This window comes from Ixodes scapularis, unplaced genomic scaffold (genome assembly GCF_016920785.2).
Source record: "Ixodes scapularis isolate PalLabHiFi unplaced genomic scaffold, ASM1692078v2 PGA_scaffold5__190_contigs__length_132052651, whole genome shotgun sequence".
NCBI classification, from domain to species: domain Eukaryota; kingdom Metazoa; phylum Arthropoda; class Arachnida; order Ixodida; family Ixodidae; genus Ixodes; species Ixodes scapularis.
This window is the reverse complement of record NW_024609880.1, coordinates 30,019,093-30,041,852: the sequence shown is the minus strand read 5'-3', so window position 1 is coordinate 30,041,852 and position 22,760 is coordinate 30,019,093. Positions and strand designations below refer to the sequence as shown.

Sequence of the window (22,760 nt, the reverse complement as noted above, 5' to 3'; positions counted from 1 at the left end):
ACCGTAGATGATATTGTAGATATGGTGGAGCACAGGTGGCTTTAGTGGGGTCATGAAAAGAGGTGCACAAGCTTGGAGTCACAGGTGTAGGGTAGCGGGAGTAGCTCACGATTTCGTATGGCGCGACGAACACGCGAAAGACTCCAAGACGTTCACTGACCTTAGGCCGCGCTCTTGAACCGCTTTGACATGCCACGTGTAAGGTTGCGGCGTTTTCTGGCTGCACATCAAAAAAACGACGAGGACGTTCAGACGTACGCCATGCGTCTTCAGTCGTTGGGTACGTACACGTTTTGGGCTGATCGTTGCGGGGTGGCAGTTCCTAAGACGGACGATCGAGGAAAAATTGCCTGGGAGCTGGTGAGGGAGCAGCTTTGCTCGCTGTTTGTGCAGGGGTAAAAATACCCACTTTTTTGTTTCGTGTTGTCTCGTCGGCTAGAGCTCTTGAGCAGGCAGTCGAGGTGGCTACGCAGGTAGAGGGTAACGATAGCTTGACTTGCAAGATTCAGACGGTGTGCATGGTGGGACAGCCCAGCGATGTTGACGAGTTGAGGGAGGGACTAGTTCGACTCGAAACACTGTTTCTGCAAAGAGAGAAACGGGGTCGCTGGGACCCTAGAAATCAAGGACGCCGCGCTCCTACGTGCTACTCGTGTGGCGAGGCTGGTCATATCGCTCGAGAGTGAAGTAGACGGATGGCACCTCAGTCCGGTGAGGGTAGGCGAGACACGGTTCAAAAAAACTTGTAAGCTCCTACCGCCCCTTTGGTAAAGAGGAAGGAGGAAGACCGAAAAGAGAAAGAGGCCTGCGCGGGCTCGGTCGCAGAGAAAAGTGTACAGAAAGATACGGATGGTAACCCTCCTAGGAAGAAGAATAAACGGAGATGCGACACGGATTCGTCTGAGATAATTGTTGTAGAGTGTTCAGAGGAGTCGAGCCCCGTCGTTGAGTGTGAAGCGACTAACTGCATTTTTAGAATGTCGGTTGACACGGGATCACGGGTTATGTTGCTAAAAGAGGTGGCGTTGGGAAGAATGAAAGACAAAAGGCTGAGGCCGTACGCGGAACAAAAGAACAGAATGTTTCATGGCATCTCCGGAGATGAGATTATTGTAAGGGGTTGTTTCTGGCTGAAGATGAGCTTGGGAAACTGCCGCTTTGAGCATCCGTGTTTTGTGATCTCTGACGACTCAGCACTTGCTCTTGGTGGAATCTTGGGACAGGACGTTCTGTCCGGGCAGGGAATATATGTTTTGGTGACTCGGAGGGCACTAACAGTGGCGGGTCAATAGATTTATATTGTGAACTGAGCGAGAACGGCTGAGAAGATTCCTGAATAGGAGCTGGGAGTGCTTGAGTCAGATGACAGGTCGAGAGTACCAATAACACTGCTGAACCTAAGTCGAGAAGAGCTCATAGTACCCAAAAACAAAACAGTAGTTTATTTTTATGGAGCCTGTGTCAGTGAGTCCGACCAGGTCATGAGTGTAGGTGCTGAGAGTCACCCGTCAGAGCCGGCAGGTGAAGAGTTGGAGATTAAGCTCAACCTCGCGGGGGTAGCTGTGGAGGAGAGAGCTCGCATCATCGGCGTGATTCGCCAGCACCTCCCGGCGTTTGCATCAGTATACACTGGACCTAGGTCGCTGTGACACGAATAAACACCGCCTTGATACCTCAGATTCGACACCCGTGTTCCAGCGTGCATACAGGATACCATACTCCCAGCGGCACGAGATAAATAATCAGGTGAAGGAGCTAGTGGAGAAGGGCATAATGGAGCCGTCGAAGTCGCCTTGGGGGGCTCCGGCCCTGTTGTTGAAAAGTCAGATGGATTGTTTCGGCTCGTGGTGGATTATAGGAAAGTGAATAATGTCACGCGGGTTGATCCATGCCCAATTCCTGACATTTAGAAGACCCTGGCTCAGCTTGGCAGTGTTAGGTACTTTAGTGTGGTGGGCTTGGCCTCTGGCTTTTGGCAGATTGACTTGGATTCCACAGACAATGCTAAGACGGCATTTAACACTCCATCAGGCCATTACGAGTGGAACCGGATGCCAATGGGTCTTGTGAACAGTTCAACATGAACGGTATTTTCTATGTACAATCGCAATTTTAACTCGCACCTGCGTGACATCGAGTGGGTCCTGCGACGGTTTCAGACGGCTGGGCTGAAGCTGAGGCCCTCGAAGCACCCGTTTCTGTGGCAGGAGGTTAAATATCTCGGGCACATCGTATCCGCGGACGGTGTTCGGCCGGACCCAGAGAAAGAGGAAGCCGTACGAAATTTCCCGATGCCGACCATACTGTGGGACGTGAGAGAATTTTTGGGACTTGTTGGCTATTATCGGAGGTTTACCGATAACTTTTCCAAGATCGCCAAGCCTCTGACTGTGCTCATGCACATCCAAGCAGACTTGTACCTAGTTCAACTACCCTACTCAAGTTACTGTAGTTTCACTACTTTTTTAGTAGTTCAGTAACTTTCTACTGCATTTTTGTTTCGGCAACCAGTAGTTTTCTTTAATTAATTTTCCCGAGTAACATCTACTCAAATTACAAATTGCTTTCCAATTTTAATGGCAGGTTTGGTTATCAACAAACATTCCTGCAAAAAACATATGGGTTATTGGAAGATCAGCTGATATTTGCAGGGGGGGGGGGAGGATTTCTTTGGGGGGTCCGAAACCACCTAAAAGTTTCACGACCCCCTTCCCCCCCCCCCCCTCCCCCCAGAAAACAACCCTTCAACGAGGCGCCGGGAGCGGACAGACATGTCGCAAGTGAGACCGAGTAACTGCGGGATAAACGCCGAAGGCTGGCGTCTCTTTGAGTTCCGAAGCTGAAGGGGACTTGACGCACTTGAAGAAAGGGCTTGTCCCCGCTTCTCTCCATCGTAGGAACTTTCGCCCACAACAGGAAGTGTACAGATGCATCATAACTCAGACGAGGCAGCAAAATGCAGCACCCGCTCTGAAGCTCACCAGGAGATCCCGTAGTTTCTGCTGTACTTGAAGAATCACGTGGTAAAGGGCAACGTAAAGGTTGTTCTTAAGCAAAGCGCGTTGCCTTTCTTCCCAAAACTCAAAATATGCAGGTCCTCCAAGATTCGAAGATCGTTCCAGAAATCTTAGTAATACCCCCGCCGTTTTTACACAAAACAACAACAAAAGATGGGAAAGTACTATAAGTACATGGTTCTTAAAGAACTTCTTCAAATAGGTTTAGAAAACTTGTACTTTACTTGAAGTACATTCTCTGAGTATGCACTTGTACTTTATTAAAGTATTTTTCTGGCACTTTCCGAACACAGTTCAACTCCCGACTAAAAAAGTACAGTCCCCAAATTTGAAAACAAAAAATGGCGTACCATCGAGTGAAAACGCGCTATTGTCTTTCGAGACGTCATCTGGTCATTTCGCTGAGTAAATAATGGCGGCTTTAAGACCGATAGAAATAAGTGTCTTATAAGTTGATTGTGTTAAATAGTTCGTCAGCGAGAGTAAAACAACTACTCTGTGGCGACTTGAATTCATCCAGTATTTTCCGCCATTTCCGAAAAAAAAACAAAAACAAATGCACCTCCGATTACTTCTGGAGCGATGCATACCAGTTATAGAAAAAAAGCTATACAGGGAATGAAAGGGCATCATGAAAGATAGTGTTAAAATGTACTGTACTTTACATTGAAAGTACATTTTATTTATAGCACTTTACTTCAAGTACATTGCACCAGGTGTACTGACGACTTTACTTCAAGTACATAACCTCTCATTTACTTTGTACGTTACTTCAAGTATTTGTTAGATGTACTTTACGCAACCCTGTAAACAAACAAACATTGTCTGCAAAATCAAGCTAAAGCAGTGCTAAACTTCAACGAAGAAATGGTACATCCGCAGTACATAGTTGACGAAAAGACACAAAAAAGTGCAAAACAATTAGGCACACAGAAGTAAGAGCAGCTATTAAAGCATATCTGTAGAAACACAATAAGCTGCTTTATATTTGGCTATCAGAATTTCGCTAACAGATTAAAACCTATATACTTTCGTATTACGATAAAAATGATAAAACTAAGTAATTTTCTACTTTTTCCGGTAGGTAGTAATTTACTAAGTTACCTTCTATTTGAGTAATGTCTACTCTATTCAAATTACTTTGGAAGCCAATACTCAGTAACCTAACATAATTACTTTTTTGGAGTAACTTGTACATGTCTGCATCCAAGTCGTCTACATTTCAGTGGGATGATGATCAGCAGGAGGCTTTTTGGGAACCAAGAGACAAACTCCTCGAGCAACGGTCCTTTGTTATCCAGACTTCGAGATTCCCTTTGTTTTGGCGACGGATGCCTCGCAGTACGCACTTGGGGCTGTACGCTCACAGAGAAAGAATGGAGTTGAACGACCCGTGGCCTACGCCAGGCGATACCTGAACCGAGCCGAGGAAAACCACAGTGCTACAGAGCGGGAGTGTTCGGCACTGGTTTGGGCTGTGCGCCATTTTCCGTGCTATTTATACGGCCGCCGCTTCCAAATAGTAACTGATTGCAGGCCTCTGCGGTGGCTAATGAATGTGAGACATCCCGGCTCTCGCCTGGCTCGGTGGAACCTGCAGTTGCAGGAAAAAGACTTTCAGATCGAACACAAGTCAGGAAAGGGAAACACCAATGTGGACGCCCTCAGTCAAGCGAGGGAGGCTTTACGACGCTAGGCGTCATTGAGAGTTTTGTGCCGGTCATCAAATGCGCTCGTATTAAAAAAAAGGGCAGGAAAACAGTCCTGAACACGCGGAAATTTTGAACAGGGTGGCAGACGACACCGCCGACGAACGAGCTTAAAAACAGCGTAGGTGTTCTTTGTAAACGAAAATTAGGAACTAGGAACAATGAAGGTAGGGCACAGGAAAGGGTTGTGATCCCCCGAAATTTGATTGGCGCGGTGCTGCGGGCCTATCACGATGCCCCATTCTCGGGACACCCTGGAGTCAGAAAGACGTTGGCGAAAATTAGTGCAAAGTACACTTGGGAGGGGATGCGGAGGGACGTCAAAAGGCACTGCGATTCCTGCGAGTCATGTCAGCTGCGAAAGACGGGACAAAGGAAGCGAGCGCCTATAGCGTTTCAATGAAGTCAGGGAGCCCTTCGAGAGAACCTTCCTACTCCTCGACATAGTGGGATTAGGGGGAACAAATACGTTCTTGTCTTTCTTGATCATCTTACGAAGTACGCAGAGGCTCTGCCCTTGAAGGACCAGGAGGCGGAAATGGTAGCTAAATCCTATGATGAGAAGATAGTCCCCCAGCAGCTTCTTAATGATCAGGGACGAATTTTGTTTCCTGCCTGAATGAAGGAAATCATGTCGTATTACACCTGAGACTGCGGTGGAAGAAATCGGAAGAACTTTCAGTAGAAGGAACAGACACAGAGAGCGTCTCAAACTCAGCTAACTGGTTTATTTCTCAAACAGCCTTTAAGCACCCACGGAACTTTTTCCCAACCACACTCTACAGATAAACTCCTTTGTTGCAGACATTTCGAACCGGATGGAACACGCGCAAAAGATACAAAACAACCCACACATGAGACGGGGACTTAACAATGGGACACTGCGGAACATCGCAGTGACCTTGAGAGAGACATGTCCCGAATTATCCTAACAGTTTCGTCAAAGCGCACACACCAAAAAAACAAAAAAACAAAACACACACACACACACACACACACAGACAGGTGGCCTTTAAACCGTGGCGACGCACCCAGACATAAAGAGACCACAAAGAGAACACCTTTTTTTTGGAAAACGCACCCAAGTGATCTCGAAACCGCGATTACAGGCACATTAAAAAAAAAAAAAAATTATAGATGTATTTACACATATACATTGTCTCTGCCCCCTTCCCTCGTGAACCGAATGCGTTCGTTCAAAGTCTGAGAAACTTTTTGGAGTTACGTCCAAGTTGCATTGATGCTTGGCTTATGCAGTTTTCAATAGAACTTATTCTTATTGTTTCTTTAACGACCCTCTTAATGTCATTTCGCTCTTTATGCAGAACTTCTGTCTCTGACCAATGCGCATTACAATTATTGCATTCCTCTATGTGTTTTGCTATTTCGGAGTTCGGCGCATGCGTGCGTACATTTATCTTGTGTTCTAGTAACCTGTCATTGAGGCATCTTGAAGTTTGTCCCACGTACCTAAATCCACATGTCAACGGAATCTCATATACTACACTCTCTTTGCAAGGAACTGAAGGTTCCCGATGGGGCTTTCTGACAGCCCTTGTGGTCTGACAGAAAGGGCGTCAACCTGCTTATTTTGAAATCCGAAGAGAACACTACGTCCACGCCGAACTTTCTTGCGAGAGCCTTTAGGTTGTGGGAAATCCCGTGGAAATACGGGATTACTGCTATCTTCTTTCTTGCTTTCTTTTCCCGTGGTTCGTTGTTAAATTTCAGTTCTAATTGTATTTTAATGAATTCTTCTTCATATCCTGCAGATTCTAGCCCCCTCCACTGTTCTTTCACAGCACTACTCATAAAATGAGCGCATGATCCACCCAACGCGTTTGTTACTAAGGACTTAACTACCCCTGCTTTAACCGACTTGGCGTGACAACTCTTTCTACTTAACACAGGTTTTCCGGCTTTTTTCCCGTATTCCCAACAAAGACCTTGTTCGACATGTACGCGTAAATCTAGAAACTGCAGGATCCCATTTTTAGGTTTTTCAGTTGTAAACCTTATGGCGCACCGTGAATTCACGAGGGCGCCCATCAAACCATTCGACCAATCTTGGCCGCGACACGATCACATGGTCGTGTTGCCGCGGGGTTGATCGGGATCTCGAATTCGGCTCCCGACGCGCCGCTTTCTCTCCTAGCCACTGGAGGGCGCTGCAGGCACCCCCGTGGCAGAGCCGTTTATCGAGAGAGTTTGGCCATACATTGGTTTGAATAGGCGAGCATCTCGGAGCCAACCACAGGCCGCGAAACAGCCCCTAGCGGTGGTCGTGAGCACTAAATTTGTGACACGACTAATTCAAGCCGTTTTAGCGTCGCTAGAGTTAAAAGGTGTAACTCTCAGTGACTGAAAACTTTGTGCGTGCGAGGTTTTCGTCACGCAATATTCAAGTGTAGAATAAACGAACGTGCGCTCCAAACCAGGGCCAACTTGCTAGAAACAGCGTCTCAGCTTAGACGGTGAAAGAAAGCACTGCCAAAGCCAGCGCACAAGCCGAGCGGAACACCGCGTCTCCAGGACGCTGTTCTAACAAGCCAACATCAGCAGTGCAGAGAAAGGCATGGGCACGAGCGCGTGGCTTTGGAAAGTGGCCCCTACGCACGAGTTCACATACAAACAAAAGCGTTTTGCTGAGCTAGGTTCACGCGCCTGTACCTTTGTCTTCACTGCCGACATTTGTGAGATGGAACAGAGAGGCCGAGATTGAACGCCTCTATTTCACGCTTTGAATGTCGTTTGCAATATTCTGACGTCGCGGTCTCCTGATTGGTCGACGCTGTGTCACAAATTTAGTTTCCGCTCTAAGCGCGGGGGGGATATTCGGCGCTGGCGGCGGCCTTTGCTCCACCTGTTGGCCAAACTCTCCCAATACACGGCTCTGCCCCGTGGCAGGCGAGGAGAAACCTCCTCGCCCATCGATAGATATACTCGGTGGGGCAGGGGGCGAGAGGTCTCTAAGAACTTCGGAAGAGACCGAGACGCAGGCACTGGCAGGCAAGTGGGTGGCGACCGGATCTATACTCCGTTTCAAACATAGCGTGCAACGTAGTCAAAGCTAGCGCGCCGGTTTGCACAGCCGACCGCGACTACGTTCGCTCCACAAAATAGTGCGGCCCCTGAAAAAAAAAAAAGTCGAAAAGTGTACATCTTTGTAGCTAGTAACTAATAGTGGCGTTATGATTTCGAGGGAACACCGATTCTTTTTCAATAGAAAGGAAAAGATAATGTAAACTACTCCAAATTATTTTCCGTTTTCGTTCGTGCGGCACTCGCACTCGCTTCGGGTTTTCGGGTTGTGCGGCTGCCCCTGCCTCGCCGGTTTCGTGAAGATGGCGTCTTACGCGGGAAGCTTTCTTTTCCTGCTCGGATATTTTCGAAGATTCGTTGTGTGAAGACCTCGCAAAAGTGCAAGCAGGTGATCGCCAACGTGTACGCGAGTTCAAGAACGTGTTTCCCGGAGACGTCGATCCGTGAGGTCCTGGAGACGGTCAGCAACGACACCGGAGTGTCTGGCAAGGTGGCGTCCCCGAAGCGAAGACCTCGCAACGTGAAAGTTCCGAGCACGCGGACAGTATTGTGAACTGCCACCTGTTGTTTCTGGTGTTGAAATCGGCCTTATGGCTTCAAAGTGAAACAAGCGTCAAGAAGGAACTGTGTCGGTGATGAATCGTGCCTACGGCTCCGTCTGCTTGCGGGACCTTACAGCAGGCGGTGCCCGTGATTGCATTCCGAAGCGTCTGGGTTCTTCTGCCTGCGGGACCGTAACCATGGTCGGCTCCGTCTGCCTGAGGCACCTTAACCTTGGTCGGCTAAGTAAACGACGCACATGCCCGTGTCTGTATTCCGAGGCCCCTGCTTTCCTCGAAAAGGAAACAACACTCGATCCTGATCTCGAGTGCCGTGTGTTGTGTACGCGTCTATTGTGAATCACTCCCGGTTCATGGGGGCGCCGGCACCAGAGCACCAAGATACTGCCGTCTGGATGACTTCTTCCATACACCGGCGAGTATTCTGACTCTGAAGGAAACTTCCATGAAGTCACATCACGTGAGGGAATGCCAAGCCGTCTGAACAATGGCAGTGCGGTCCCCTAATCACAATATTCGTTATATAAAGGACCGTCCACCACACTCTCAAGGTACTCTCTGATTTTCACGCTACCATGTAAATAAACGGCTTTAAATAGAGACGCCCTGGATCTCGACCGTTCTTCCGTTTTGACGAGACCGGCGCAAGTTCGAGCGGAACACCAGCCCCTAGTCTACCTTCTTATAAATAAAATCAACAAGAAAAGAGGAATTGAAATATGCACTTCCGCAATACGCACAATCTTGCACAAAAAATCGGTCGAAAAAAACAAAAAACAAAACAAAAAAAAAAAAACTTTGCGCCCTAAGTGGATTTGAACCACCGCCACCGAGATGTCGGAATTGCAAGAGCAGCGCCTTGTACCGCTCGTCCACGAAATCTCGGGGAGTAACACAATTTTGTGTGTTTTTTGATGCGCACTACTTCAGTAGCTTTCCCAGCGTTGCACGCGATGTTTGAAACAGAGTATAGGATATCGCAGGACGCGAGGCCTAAGGGCCTTCTTTGTGTTTGGCGTTGGTCTTAACGTGCGTTTGTAAATATTTGTGTAATGTCGCGTGTATTTGTAGTTTAGATTAAGTGTTTTGTAGAGTTGTATTTTATTGTACGAATAAACGGGGAGCGGAATCCCGCTCCCGTGAAAGAACCAGGCTGGACTCGGTTTGTTGACGGACCACGTGGGAAATGGCGAATCGGCGGCGGTACGCGATTTCCTACAACCTAAGCTCCGGAGCTGCTGCTTTTATAATCAATTGAAAGTTCTTCCGATTTCTTCCACCGCAGTCTCAGGTGTAATACGACATGATTAGCTACCACCAGCTCGCCTGCACACTCACCGTCTTTTCACTGATTGAAGGAGACGTGCCAAACACTGACCATTAGAAAGTTAACGACAACTGCCTACCATCCTGAGTCGAGCGGTGCGGTAGAGCGACTCAACAAAACGCTAAAGGGGCTGCTGTCCCACCACGTTGGCAGGGACTAGAAGGAAGGGATCTCTACATTCCGTACATGTTATATTTCTATAACATTGCAGAACAGAAAAGCACCAAAAATACCTTTCTCTTTACTTTCTTTTTTTTTTCTTTTTTTTTGCCACGGCTGAGATTTGAGATTTTTTCCATGAGATCCTTGACCCGTCGACAGTAGTCTAAACGACTTCTATTAAGAGTTGGCCTTACGGCTACAGAGGGCTCACGATCTCACTATAGTCAGTTACAGGTTAAGAAGGTAGCGGCAAATGCCCCTCAAAGGGAATCGGATATCCCTCCGCCACCTCCGCATCCAATAGCGTCCCACCGTTTCCGTGACGTCGCGGCCAACGCGCGAGGAAGGGCTTGCCTTTCTGCACATATTTGCTTTATCTTTCGACTTTTACTTAGCGTTGTGGAAGGCACGAGAGGGAGATTAGAGTTCTCCCCCACCGACGGAAACAAATACGACTTTCGGGGATTAGCTTCCCCCCCGATGGATACAAAGGCTGCTTTCAGGGGCTCGGTTCCCTCTCTGATAAATACAAAGGTCGCTTTCTTAAAAAGTGGGATCGGAAACATGTTGGAATCCATTGAAGCGGAACAAGGAGCGTTTCCAGCGAACTCTTCTTTCGACTGCGGAGAGATTTGGAACGGGCGCGTCACGCTTGTGGGTGGAGCTTCTCCTACCTTCTTGACTTGTAACCGACTATAGCGAGGCGTTGCGTGGCTCACAGGAAAGACGGAACACCCAATATGATCGCCGACCGCCAAATCTAGACTTTCGAGGGCGAGATCGCGTCTATACCTGGACGTGCGCTCCCCAGGGAGGGGCCCATCGCAAATGGAGGGGCCCGCCCTGGTAGTAAAGCTTGACGCCGGTCACGAAAAGAGTTAGAGCTGGCTACCGGAGCCTAGAGTACAGTGCGAGTAAACCGGCTGAAACTTGCTAATGAGTCAGACTGAAGGCGAGATATGTCAGAGCCCTATTGAAAATTCCATCAAGGTACGTAATTTGGGACACTGACTGCCAGTCAGCAGCCTTGGTGGAACGTGATGGACCATCAGACGTCATCTGATGGTCCATCAGATGATTTCTGACTGCCACTGCCAAGGGAATTTCATCAACAAGGGCAGCATTTATATAAGAGTAAAGCTATACGCACTCATAAACATCGCCAAATGCCTCGATAAAACAAAATGTTCGAGAAAAAAAAAAAGCAAAAAAAAGCAAGACAACCGCGGATTCGAAACCGCGACCACTTGCGTATAAATCGCACACCTTAACCGCTATGCTACGGAACCGTTTTTGAAACTGGATTTCACTAATCGTTTTATACGAGATGCTTCGGCTGCAAATGCAGTTAAGCGGTTGCAAATGCAGTTAAAGGTGTACTCCGCCGATTTCTTCATGGTCCCCGATTTGCTTTAAATTTTGCTAAACTCGCCAAACAACATCGCCAAAATAGTATCCCAAATATTAGGTCAAAATAATTTTTTTTCACGAAGTTATTGAATTTACAATTTTGGTCCTCACCGTGTTTTTCAAACTGAAAGTCTCTACTGGCAACAATGCAAAAGTGACGTCATTGGAAGTGCAGGGGTTCACTCTTTGGACTGTAGAATTTGTTCCCAACTGATTTGAAGCAGTTTCATGGTGTCAAATGAATGCCTTGGAAGCTCGCTCCAGTCCCCGCGCTCCAGCACGGAACAAATAATTGGCATATTCTATTTTTTAGACTACTCGCCCGACTGGCAAGCTGAACTTCCACTGACGTCACGGCCCTGAAAAGGGCGGGTATATTTGAACGTCTGTTTTTGCATCATTTTCATTTGCCGATTTCGCAATAACTATTATGAATTTTATGATATTAAATAGCATTCCAGAAAGGGTAAAGGCCTGGGAGTCAGAAAATATAGTTAGTTGAGGTAGCTCAAAAATCGGCGGAGTACACCTTTAAGCCGTCAGCATGTTATGCAAAGCACTCGTACATCACTCGCCGTACTTCAGTTCTACTCACCTGCCATGTAGAGTACTTTCGCGTCGTAGAACGATCCTTTTGTTCGCGCGTCACCGGCCCAGTAGACCTGATACACCTTGTCGTCTTCAACTACACCGCTAAAGTCCCTTACATCGTCGGAACTCACAACAGGCTGGGTCTTGTAGGGTAGAAATTCTACTAAAACATAAGTCATTGTAGAACCCTGGCAGGATCGACAGGTTGGAGCAAGCGGGCAAACAAAACGAGTCGAGAGCGACCGTTCATGAAAGCTCGGCGAAGCGGCGAAGCCTCTATGGGCGAAGCGAAGTGTCGTTTTCAGTAGGGGTGTCGCGAACTTTTGTCGAACCAGATTTTTTGGTCGAACTTTCGGGGTTCGACTGGGTCGAACCGGTTCGACGAACCTTCGAACTTTTCACCAGATTCGACCGGTTCGACTTTGTGGACAGTGTGGCCAGACCTTGATACAAGCATGACTAGGTTTGGAGAATCTTTTTTTATGCAAAGGGTTATTTTATTTTGTGAACAGCTGCAATTAAAAGAGACTAATTCTAATCACCGAAGAAGTTAATAACTAAATGTTTAGTACTTTATTGGCTGAAATAGCCAATCAGCGCTGCACTTAATTCATCTCTTAGCCATCACAATCCAATCCGAAGCCAACTGGCTAGCCTGTCGCGCATGCGCACACGAGTAGAACCTCAATACAAGGTTCGTCGAACTTTCCACTAGAAGTTCGAAAAAGTCGAACCAGGTCGAACTCGAACCGCGGCCGGTTCGCGACACCCCTAGTTTTCAGCGCTTCGGCGGGCTTCTGATCAAGGTTGTCGGTCGGTTGCGTGTCAAATATCTAACGTCAGCGGTTTTCGTGCATAGATTACTTTTCGTATTCATAGATTTGGCGAAATAGTGGTGTCCGAACGAGCTTTACGTCCTTTGACCGTACGTCTGTCTGCACGTCAAAGCTTTTTGACGTACAGTCAGAGACAATCGATGTACAGTCAGAATCACCACCAAGACATCCTGATGGAATTTCGCGGCGGCCGACTGCCACCAGGAAACCATCAGAAAGCCGACAAGCAGAGTCTGACTGGAGTTTGACTGTCGGTCAGAGTAACTTGTTGGCCAATCAGACATGCTTGACGTACAGTCAGGCACAGTCAGCGGTCCCCTAGAAAACATTAACTGCCAAACAGGGTTACATTGATGGATTTTTCCTTCGGGAGTCCTTAGTAATTTCACGAGAAATAACGCAGTCATCTGCAAACAGACTGGCAGATGAACATACATTGTTAGGTAGGTCGTTAATATAGATCAGAAATAAAAGCGGCCCCAGAACAGAGCCCTGGAGAACACCTGAAGTGACTGGTGAAGGTTGGGAATCCACATCATTGACAGTTACAAACTGCGATCGATTAGTAAGAAACAAACGTAGCCATGCAAGGACGTTAGGGTCTAAATTAAGTTTGATAAGCTTTTGAATAAGGAGGGAGTGAGCGACCTTGTCGAAGGCTTTAGAAAAATCTAGGAAAATACAGTTTACCTGAGAGCCGCGGTCAAGAATGGAATGAAGGTCATGGGTAAAACACAAGAGCGGAGTCTCACAAGAAATAATTTCCGGAAGCCATGTTGAGCATTACAGAGGTAAGAGTTAGACTCAAAAAAATTAGCAAGGGGAGAGTATCTGATATGTTCAAGAATTTTACAGGGTGTGCTAGTAATTGAGATGGGACGATAGTTAGTTGGAGAACGTTTGTCACCTGATTTATGCAAAGGAATCACTCTCCAATCTTCCAATCGTCGGGGATAAAATTAAGCTCCAAAGACTGCTCAAAAAGTTTGGATAAAATAATTGCACTGTACATGTTCGCATTTTTCAAAAATTTGGAATTGACGTTGTCAATACCAGCAGACGACGACATTTTGATAGTATCTATCACATTGGTTATGCCTATAGTGTCAATACAAATTGGATCCATTGGGAAATATTCAATGGTAGAAAATTCAGGAATACAAGAAATCTGAAAGAAAGAAAACGCCAACGCAAACATTTCGTTGTAGACACTTGTACAATCATTGCTAAGAATATCACCGCCATCAGTATTTCTGAGAGACACGGCACACTTATCATTCTTATTTACAGAGTTACAGAGTTGTTTGGGATTATTAATCAGCATGCTCGGCAAGGTAAAATTAAAAAAAAAAAACATCTTTGGCGTTCGTAATGGCTGTCTTATAAGCACTAGCTGCGGACGCATAGGCGTCCCAACGCTGCTGAGAGTTAGAACTTTTTGCAGATCGAAAAAGACGTTTCTTCTTGTTAGACAATTGTTTAAGGGATTGATTAAACCATGGAGACTGGCAATTATAAGTAACGGATCTTAGCGGTATAAAAGTGCTCATGAGAGAATCAACTTTGCATTTAAATAGATTCCAATTTTCTTCCAGGGAGCGATACGAAAATTGTGGTAAGTAGTCATTATAATCTCCGACGCGTTTTGTATTATCAACAGCACGAGATACTGCAACCTTATGCTCAATATGAATCAATGAGTGATCACTCAAGCCAGGCAGGCGGGATACAGAAGAAACAATGTCGGGCACAGTAGAAAAAATAAGGTCTAGAATGTTTGATGTAGATGAAGTGATTCTCGTAGGTTGTGTAACGAGTTGCGAAAAATTGAAATCGAGATATATTTGTAAGAAGTCGTAACATTCCCTTGAAAAAGGATTCGCAAATGGTCGTTCGCTCAACCACACTATGTTGGGATAATTAAAGCCGCCCAGTAAAATTAATGGAAGACTAAGAGAATGAACAGAAACTTTATTAATAGCATCATGTAAATCTTGAACCAAGTTAGAGCTACTGGACGGGGGACGAAAATCAACCCCGAGTGGCGCAAGCGAAGATGAGCATTGAGCAAGCATAATTTCCAAGTTGCTCCCTATATCAACGAGGGATGATTCAAAGCAGTCAGACACAGCAGTCAAGACGCCCCCACCGCACTTTTGGTCTCTATCATGTCGGTACACACTGAAACGCGTGTTGCAATTGGAAAGTTCGCAGGTATCAACCTTTGCGGAAAGCCAGGTTTCAGTCAAAACGATTATGTCAGCATCAGTGGAATCGATAACAGAACATAAATCGTCCCTCTTTAGAAGAATGCTACGAATATTAGTAAACAACAGAAACTTGTTTTGGCAACGATGACAAGCCACTGCCCCTCACGACTCGTCATTGCCGGGCGTTGGAAGCCGAATCAGTTACGTCGTTATCAGCTGGTTTTTGATAAACCTGAGTACTAGACGTGTCTGCAAGCTCAAGGACAGTGTTGATAAACTGATTATAACTAAAACGCTTGTTGTTAATAAAGAACTTGTTAGAGCGCAATTGTACCGTTGTGTGATTTGCCAAAATCCACAAGCTTCTTTTTTAGCACGTCTCGTAGCGGGTGAAAAATCTTCGCTGACAGTTATGCCGTTAGGCTTCAGTTTAGCACTTGAGAATACATTTTGTTGCTTCATTTCAAATGACGACAATTTGACTATGATCGGTCTGCATTTATTAACTGAGATTGCGCCAAGCCTGTGCAATCGTTTAATGGTGTCACTAGGAAAGACCAGGTTGACGGGAGTTGCCATAGCATTCAGCAATTTACCTTCTGTTTGAGGCTTGAGCCCAAGTTTCCGACTGAGAGTTATCCAAGCCATAAACAAGCAAATTCTCCCGTCGAGACGTATCTTCTTGTTCTGCTTGACTAACCATCAACGTGGCATTATCATTTAAAAGGGATGCAACTTGTTGGCGCAACGTTACAAGCTCTTGTTGGACGACCTCACAAGCGGTGCTTTTAGTCTCGACGGCAGATCGTCTCTTATCGATTTCCGTGACTTTACCCTGAAGTGACTTCTGATTTATTTTAATATCATTTACGTATTTGATTAGGTCCGACTGTTCATTATTCATTTTTATCGTACGGGGATTGACACCTTGTAAAAGAGTGAACATATCATTAAATTGTTTTAGTTGTGCCTCTGTCATGGAACCTAGTTCCTGAGACATCTGACACCGCGTGGGGCCGGGATTCAGCTCTGCGTCCCCGAGTAGAATAGCTAGACTACGTCGAAGTCTGCTCTAAATTACCATAGATTTCTTATAAGACATCGTGTTGTTCACGTAGTGATCCGAATTATTTTGAGAAACCAAGATTTTCTTAATAATCAATAGTTACATGTTTCGACCTTCCTATCTTAATTTTTACCATGAATAGCTCCCTGAATATTAGATCATAGTTAAGGGCACTATCCGAGTAAATCCACATTACAGTTTTTTTTAAGCTTTACAAATTTTATTAAACCAAGCCGTGAAAGTTACACTTATGCGGTTTGTGCAGGTGAGTTATACGGCCAAGGGGGACATTATGTGGATGGCTAATCTTTGCGACTAGTCGGCTAATTAATTAAAATTCGCTCATTTACTCTTTTAATTAGTGCAAATAGACACATGGCGTTAATTAGGAACTTACTCAGCGTCATCGAAGATTACTCAATCAACTCTTTTTAGAACGTCTTGAAGCTGGTGGGAAACCCGGGAGCGCGCTAAAGTTACCTCTCGTGAAGCAGGCGCAAAGCTAGCAGTGTCGGAACGCGATGATAATCCAACCATTCGCGTGTCGCCACTGCTAGCTTTGCGGCTGCTTCACGAGTGGTGACTTTGGCGCGCCCCCGAGTTTCCCACGAGCTTCAAGTCGTCCTAAAAAGACTTGATTAAGTGGTCTTCGATGACGCTGAGTAGGTTCCTGATGGGAGCCATGTGTCTATTTTCACGTAATAAAAAGTAAATTAACGTATTTTGATTATTAGCCGACTTATCGCAAAGATTATCCACCCACATAATGTTCCCCTGGCCGTATGACTCACCTGCAAAAACCGCATAAGTGTAACTTTCACGGGTTTCTTTAAACAGATCTGTAAACACATCTAGATCGGTTCCCCCGCAGAAATTTCTGCAGAGTGTCACCGTAAAGCTATCGCCGTAAAGCAGCGGTTGTGGATGGGTCGGGAGTAGAATGCCTCAATGTTTCTTGCTGGCTGCGGCTTGCAAGGCTAAATCCTTGTGGTGGCCAAGCGCCGCCTTTTTTTCACTGCTGCCACCATCGTGTCTTCTCCCTCCTGACCGGCGCCGATAAGAAACGCATCCTTGATGAAACTTGTAACGCTGCGTGTTCCTGCGGTCACCCGCCGCCTTTTCACGAGTGGTAATGCTCAATGACAATAGCAGCGTAACGAGCTCATAAAAGACTAGAGACAAGATGGCGCCTCCGTTAGCAGACGCAAGGTTTGTCACCACTCTGTGAGGGTCGCCCAGCAACATTTTCAGCCATTCTAATCTGGAGTCACCGCTGCCTCTACTGCCTAGTTGTCTTGTTGTTCAGGACTGGAGCTATGAACCTGCAGAAGTAGACACCTAAGGTCGTTCCGCAGCTAGAAAACACAAGAATGTATTAATCTCATTCGTGATGGTTTTTTTAACAGTCAGCCAAGGCAGTGCAGACTGACGAAGGAAAGGAGATTCACACTGCAGACGTCAAAATCTAAACTACTTCTTAGAAAAAAAAAAGCTGGGATGATTGACATTAGAAGATGCTAAAGCACCTATACTCCGTTCACCCTCATTAATCTAAGACCTCACTGGTCTCAGCTTCATACTCCTCAGCCCCTAAGTTTTAATACTGATCGTGTTTACGGAATATGTCGTGTCAAATTCACGAGAACAGGGTTTCATTCGCAGCATAATATAGGAGGGGTTGAAATGGACGATAAATATCGTTTACCGATTAGCTGGGTTGTCTCTTAACATAATCTGTTCGGGGTGATCAATGCATAATTCTCTCATGCAAATGTAAAACTTAATTGTACTCTTTTATGCCTCACTTGACATACCTGTTCCTAAATTTGGCGCCCAGTTTCAGTATTGCTAAATATGCTTTGTGAAAGGCACAAACAGGTATTGTCGCTTACCGTTCTTTACTGTTTATTAACCGCCGCCTTTCTAAACCTTGCAGATCAAACTTGGCGGGAATTATTTTTCCGCAGATGTGAACGACACTTCGCTGCTTTGCAAAGGTGGCCTGTGACCAGCCAAGACCCCCTTCGTCTGTGCAAGGCCTTTGTGCTACATTTGACCTTCACACGAATGGGACAGAGCCCGATCAAATGAGACGACTGCACTTGAGCCTGCTGCGCGCGAACTTTCCATCATCTGACTTACCTTACACTGCCGAACAACCCCCCTCCCCCCCTCCTTTAAAAACCTATTGGAGGCTTTCCTACATTTACTTATGTAAACTCTATAATCCCTCTATGTATGTCGGACCAACTGAGGAGTGTCTCCAACTTTTGTTTTATTATGTCAAAATGTCTGGGGATAGAGTCTTATTTCTAAAACTGTAAAACAACACGCGCCATATCTGTGTTTGCTCTATTGTTTGCTCAAGTCAAGGCAGGTTCAGACATTTCTGACTGCTTGCGACCGCTTATTCTTAAAACACTTGCGACTACTTATGAGCGGTGTCCAAGCGGCCGGTCATCAGCAGTCGCAAAACAGTTCACAGCCACTCTAGTCGTAAGCCGTCGAAGATGTGTGAACTGCCAAAATTGGTTCGTCTATGCCAGTCCTTTCACAATAAACCTATTAAAAAATCTGCAGACATGTCTGAAACGCACACATCTGTGCGAAGGTGCTTCATACATATGTGTGTGCTTCAAACACGTTGGCAGACTGTTGTAGTAGGCCCAATATGAGAGAACTGTCGCGTGAGGAGGAAGAAACGCGCCTCAGGCGGTGTCTACAGACTGCCTTTTTCTTGTTGTACGAGCAGTCCGACAAGGACTTTACGGAGCGAGTCAAGAAAACGTCAGCAGATCATTAGTGTGCTAACGTAAGTGAACAACAGAATTCGTCTGCTACGAAGAGTCATTCACAGACAAAAAGAAAACAAGAAAATACTTTCACGTCTTTCGTTAACGGACCGGAATAAAGGCAGCCGTCTGCTAAAAGCCGAGTGCCGCGACGAAGTGATACGGGACGGAAGCTGAAACCATAAAGGCCCGTTCACACTCGTGCGACCTAGTAAGACCGGGAGAGACCAGACCGGTTTTTAAGCCTCTTCCGATGTCTTAGGACCAGATCCGCTGCAGCGCATCCGGTCCTAAGACGCCGCAAAAGGCTTGAAAACCGGTCTGGTCTCTCTCGGTCTCTCTAGGTCGCAAGAGTGTGAACGGGTCTTTACTCGGTCGCATATATTTTAACGGCGCTTAAGGGTCTGCTACTTCCCGTTCAATCCGATCGACAACAAGAGCCCCCTCTGTAGATCTCAAGCTCTGCTGCCGTACAGGGCTCAAATTCTCCTATAATTGAGTGCTCAACGAGACGAAATGGACAAGCGGAGCGCGTGACCTCGCCAGAGTAACTGCGCATGCTCAGCCTTAGGAGTATGTACTACGGTTAAATGTCTCCACCATTTAGTTATTCTTGGAATCTCTGGTGTAACTGTATATTCGCGAGGCCAAACGCTCTGCTGATTCATTTTGTTTTGATAAGTACACTCGGGACAAGTACAATATTGACCGCGAGACCCCAGTCACCATACGTATGTGAGTGAAAAGCGAGCGAACTAAAAGTTTATCATTGATCGATAACTCTCGCCCAGTAAAACGTTGGGACGTCACGTCCCAACGTTTTACTGGGCAACCCTCACATATTCATGAACGGTCCCACACAAATAGAAAATATTTTTGTATGCTAGGTTTTCCAGAAGGTGAAAAATGTGAGATGTCTGATGCGGTACACCAGCTTTCCCCTACGTGGAAACTTCATTAGGTTTTAATTAGCGGCCTGCAACAAGCAGACAAAAAGTACCACAACGAAATTCGCAGTTTTTTTGAGAGAGAGAGAGAGAGGAAAGGAGGAGGGAATAAATGGATTTTATTTCAAAGTCCGAGAACCACAACTCAAGTGAAAGTAAACAAACAAGCTGGGCCCTACTGAAGGAACATTCAGACCGAGCACCTGAATTTTCAGTTGCAACACCTTATTTGATATTAGAGAAATGTACCGTGTTGATTTTTTTTTATTACAAAATTGTGTTTTTACTTTGAATTGATCGAGTAGCTCTCACAAATGATATAAATTGTTTTTGACGCAATAATATTTGTGTCGCCTAATTTTAACTTCAAACTGGAGAGTATCCAAATCAATCCCGTTTCCGAAGTGGGAAATTCTTGTAAGCATAATTTCAATGTGCTATGGTAAACAACGATTATTTTACGTGCCTTTGAATTGCTATCTTACGTAATATATTAAACTGTAGTTGTTTGGAAGACGCTTCCAGCGTTACTTACAAAGAGTCGTGATCATTATGAACGTCAACACGCTATCACCCACCGCTCCGTACCGACAGCGTTATACAGCGACGGCCGCAGTGGCTTGAGTTCGCTTCCGAACTTGGTTAGCAGACGGCGAAAGCCACCACAGCTGCCGCCCCGTGGGGCTGGCAGAGAATTAGTCTTTAAGAATCCCTTTAAAAGCATACCGACTGAACCTTCTTAACATCTTAAATGAAAGAATACCTACTTTAGGCCGCATCGACATAATATAGATATTCAGGACAATGTTCATGTAGGTACTCAAAGCTCTCGTTCAGAGCAATAAAAACAGGTCTTACCTTTCTCGCTTTGTCCTGTCATCCCAACAGACTGGACCGAAGAATACTATGGCGACAAAGTGGATATCTCTGGCCGTGACAGCCGCAGAGTTGGCACCTCTTCCCAGACCAACAATTCGGGCCCACACAAGCTGCAAACGCACCGACAACTGGACAAGCGCCCGTGCCGCTTCTGTCCTTACTCAAGCTCTTCCTCAACGGCTGTCGCCATTCACGAGAGGACTCACACTGGTGAGAGGCCCTTCCCATGCGGCGTCTGCGAGAAAACGTTCACGAATAAGACTAACTTGATAGCTCATGTTAGAATTCACACCGGAGAGAAGCCGTTTAAGTGCAACACGTGCAGCAAGGCGTTTACTCTGAAACGCAACTTGGCGGATCACGAAAGAATTCATACAGGAGAGAAGCCGTTCAAGTGCAACACATGCGGCAAGGCGTTTACTATGAAATGCACCTTGGCGGATCACGAAAGAATTCATACAGGAGAGAAGCCCTTCAAGTGCAACACGTGCGGCAAGGCGTTTACTCTGAAACGCAACTTGGCGGATCACGAAAGAATTCATACAGGAGAGAAGCCGTTCAAGTGCAACACGTGCGGCAAGGCGTTTACTCTGAAACGCAAATTGGCGTATCACGAAAGAATTCATACAGGAGAGAAGCCGTTCAAGTGCAACACGTGCAGCAGGGCGTTTACTCTGAAATGCACTTTGGCGGATCATGAGAGGACTCATACTGGAGAAAAGCCGTACAGGTGCGGGACCTGCAGTAGAGTGTTTGCGTCTCATAGCAGTTTACGCCAACATCGGTATACACATCATAAGTGACCGCAACTCTCACGTGAACCATAGCTGTGGAGGGAATTTAAAAAAATACTCAAGCTCCGACGTGTGTTTATCTCATTTGGGGATACACCTGCAGGGGTTCTACTTGCGAGCGGTGTAGGTTTTTCATTGTTTTAAATATTTCAGCCTGTTATTTTTTGTGTTATGACCGATAAAAAAGTGAATTTACCTTAAAAATGACGGCCACGGTTCTTTTTGTGCACAAAAAAAATACTGGAAGCATAGAATTTTTTTTTGTCATCTAGAGTCATTAATTACATGCTGCACCTGGAGTCCCTGAATTGTCTGTTGGGTCATTGATCTTGCTTTCAAGCAGTGTTGTACACGTTCCTAAAAAAAAGAGGAACGAAAGGTCGTTCCTCGTTGCTTCCGATTATTAAAACGCGTTCCTGTTACAAGTTCCACATGTGAAAAAGGAACTCGTTCCCGTTACAGCGCAAAAAATGGAACGTATCGTTACATATACATAACATTTTATTTTGCTGATTTTTGTTTTGTTTTTTAATCTATCCCATCAAATGGCAACGTACGAATTTGAATGCCTTGATGGAAGGGCACACGGAGAAGAAAGCAAGCGGAAGCAGGGCTTCATTTGTTGATATATTCACCTTTAAAACTATCAGCCTTTAACCACGTTTATGTTTGTGGTGGGCGAATTCAAACGAGCCAGTTATACTGTTACCCCACAATGCATGAGCGTTTTACAACAACCTCACACGTTTCAGTCTAACAAAGTCCCGTGATCGAACTTAACAACAGTTACTTCTCGATGTTGCTGTCCGCAAAACGAGCAAGTGAAAAAGGGGGCAGGGCTTTTTGAAGGTCAGTCATGAAACTTACAAGTTCTTCTTTGTGAAGGTTTGATTCGTTGTTCCGTTTGAAGGTGGGGTACTAGGGAAAAAGGAATAAAGGTTAATTTTTGTGTATCTTTTTTTAAGTGAGCAATGTTCGGTATAGAAGGGTGCGTTCGATGTCCCGTAACTTGTTTTTTGTTGTAACTCTAGGTCTCTTTGTGAAAGTTCAATGATCTCTATAGTCGGCTTTATATTTCTGGGTGTATGAGGATTTGTGGAAGCAAAGAAATTAGAAAAGTTTGAAACGTCCTTCTTTCTGTCTCATTTCCTTTGACTAAACGTTTTGCTTTTGATACCGCAGTCTCAAACACTGAAAAAAGGATAATTGTCCGCTAGCTCTCCTGCAGCCGACTGCTACTTAAACAAGGACCACACAAAATGAACCATTAGATAATTAACCAAGAAATTAACGAGATTCTGCTCTTCGTAAAAATATTATTTTTATACTTTCAGAATTTCCCGCTTAGAACTTAAAAAAAAAAAAAAAAACACTGAACGAAAAGAAAGAACGCTGTTCCCTTTTCCATTTCAACAAAA

At 45.6% G+C, this 22,760-nt stretch overlaps 1 protein-coding gene across 1 annotated transcript; it reads left to right on the top strand.

Moving 5' to 3' along the window:
- The first annotated feature begins 261 nt into the window (after window positions 1-261).
- LOC115323217 (gastrula zinc finger protein XlCGF7.1-like) lies at window positions 262-22,706 on the top strand. The gene is made up of 2 exons (XM_040221543.1): window positions 262-280; window positions 20,558-22,706. The coding sequence occupies exons 1-2, from the start codon at window positions 262-264 to the stop codon at window positions 21,349-21,351; spliced, it is 813 nt and encodes a 270-aa protein (XP_040077477.1). The 3' UTR covers window positions 21,352-22,706.
- The last annotated feature ends 54 nt before the right edge of the window (window positions 22,707-22,760 follow it).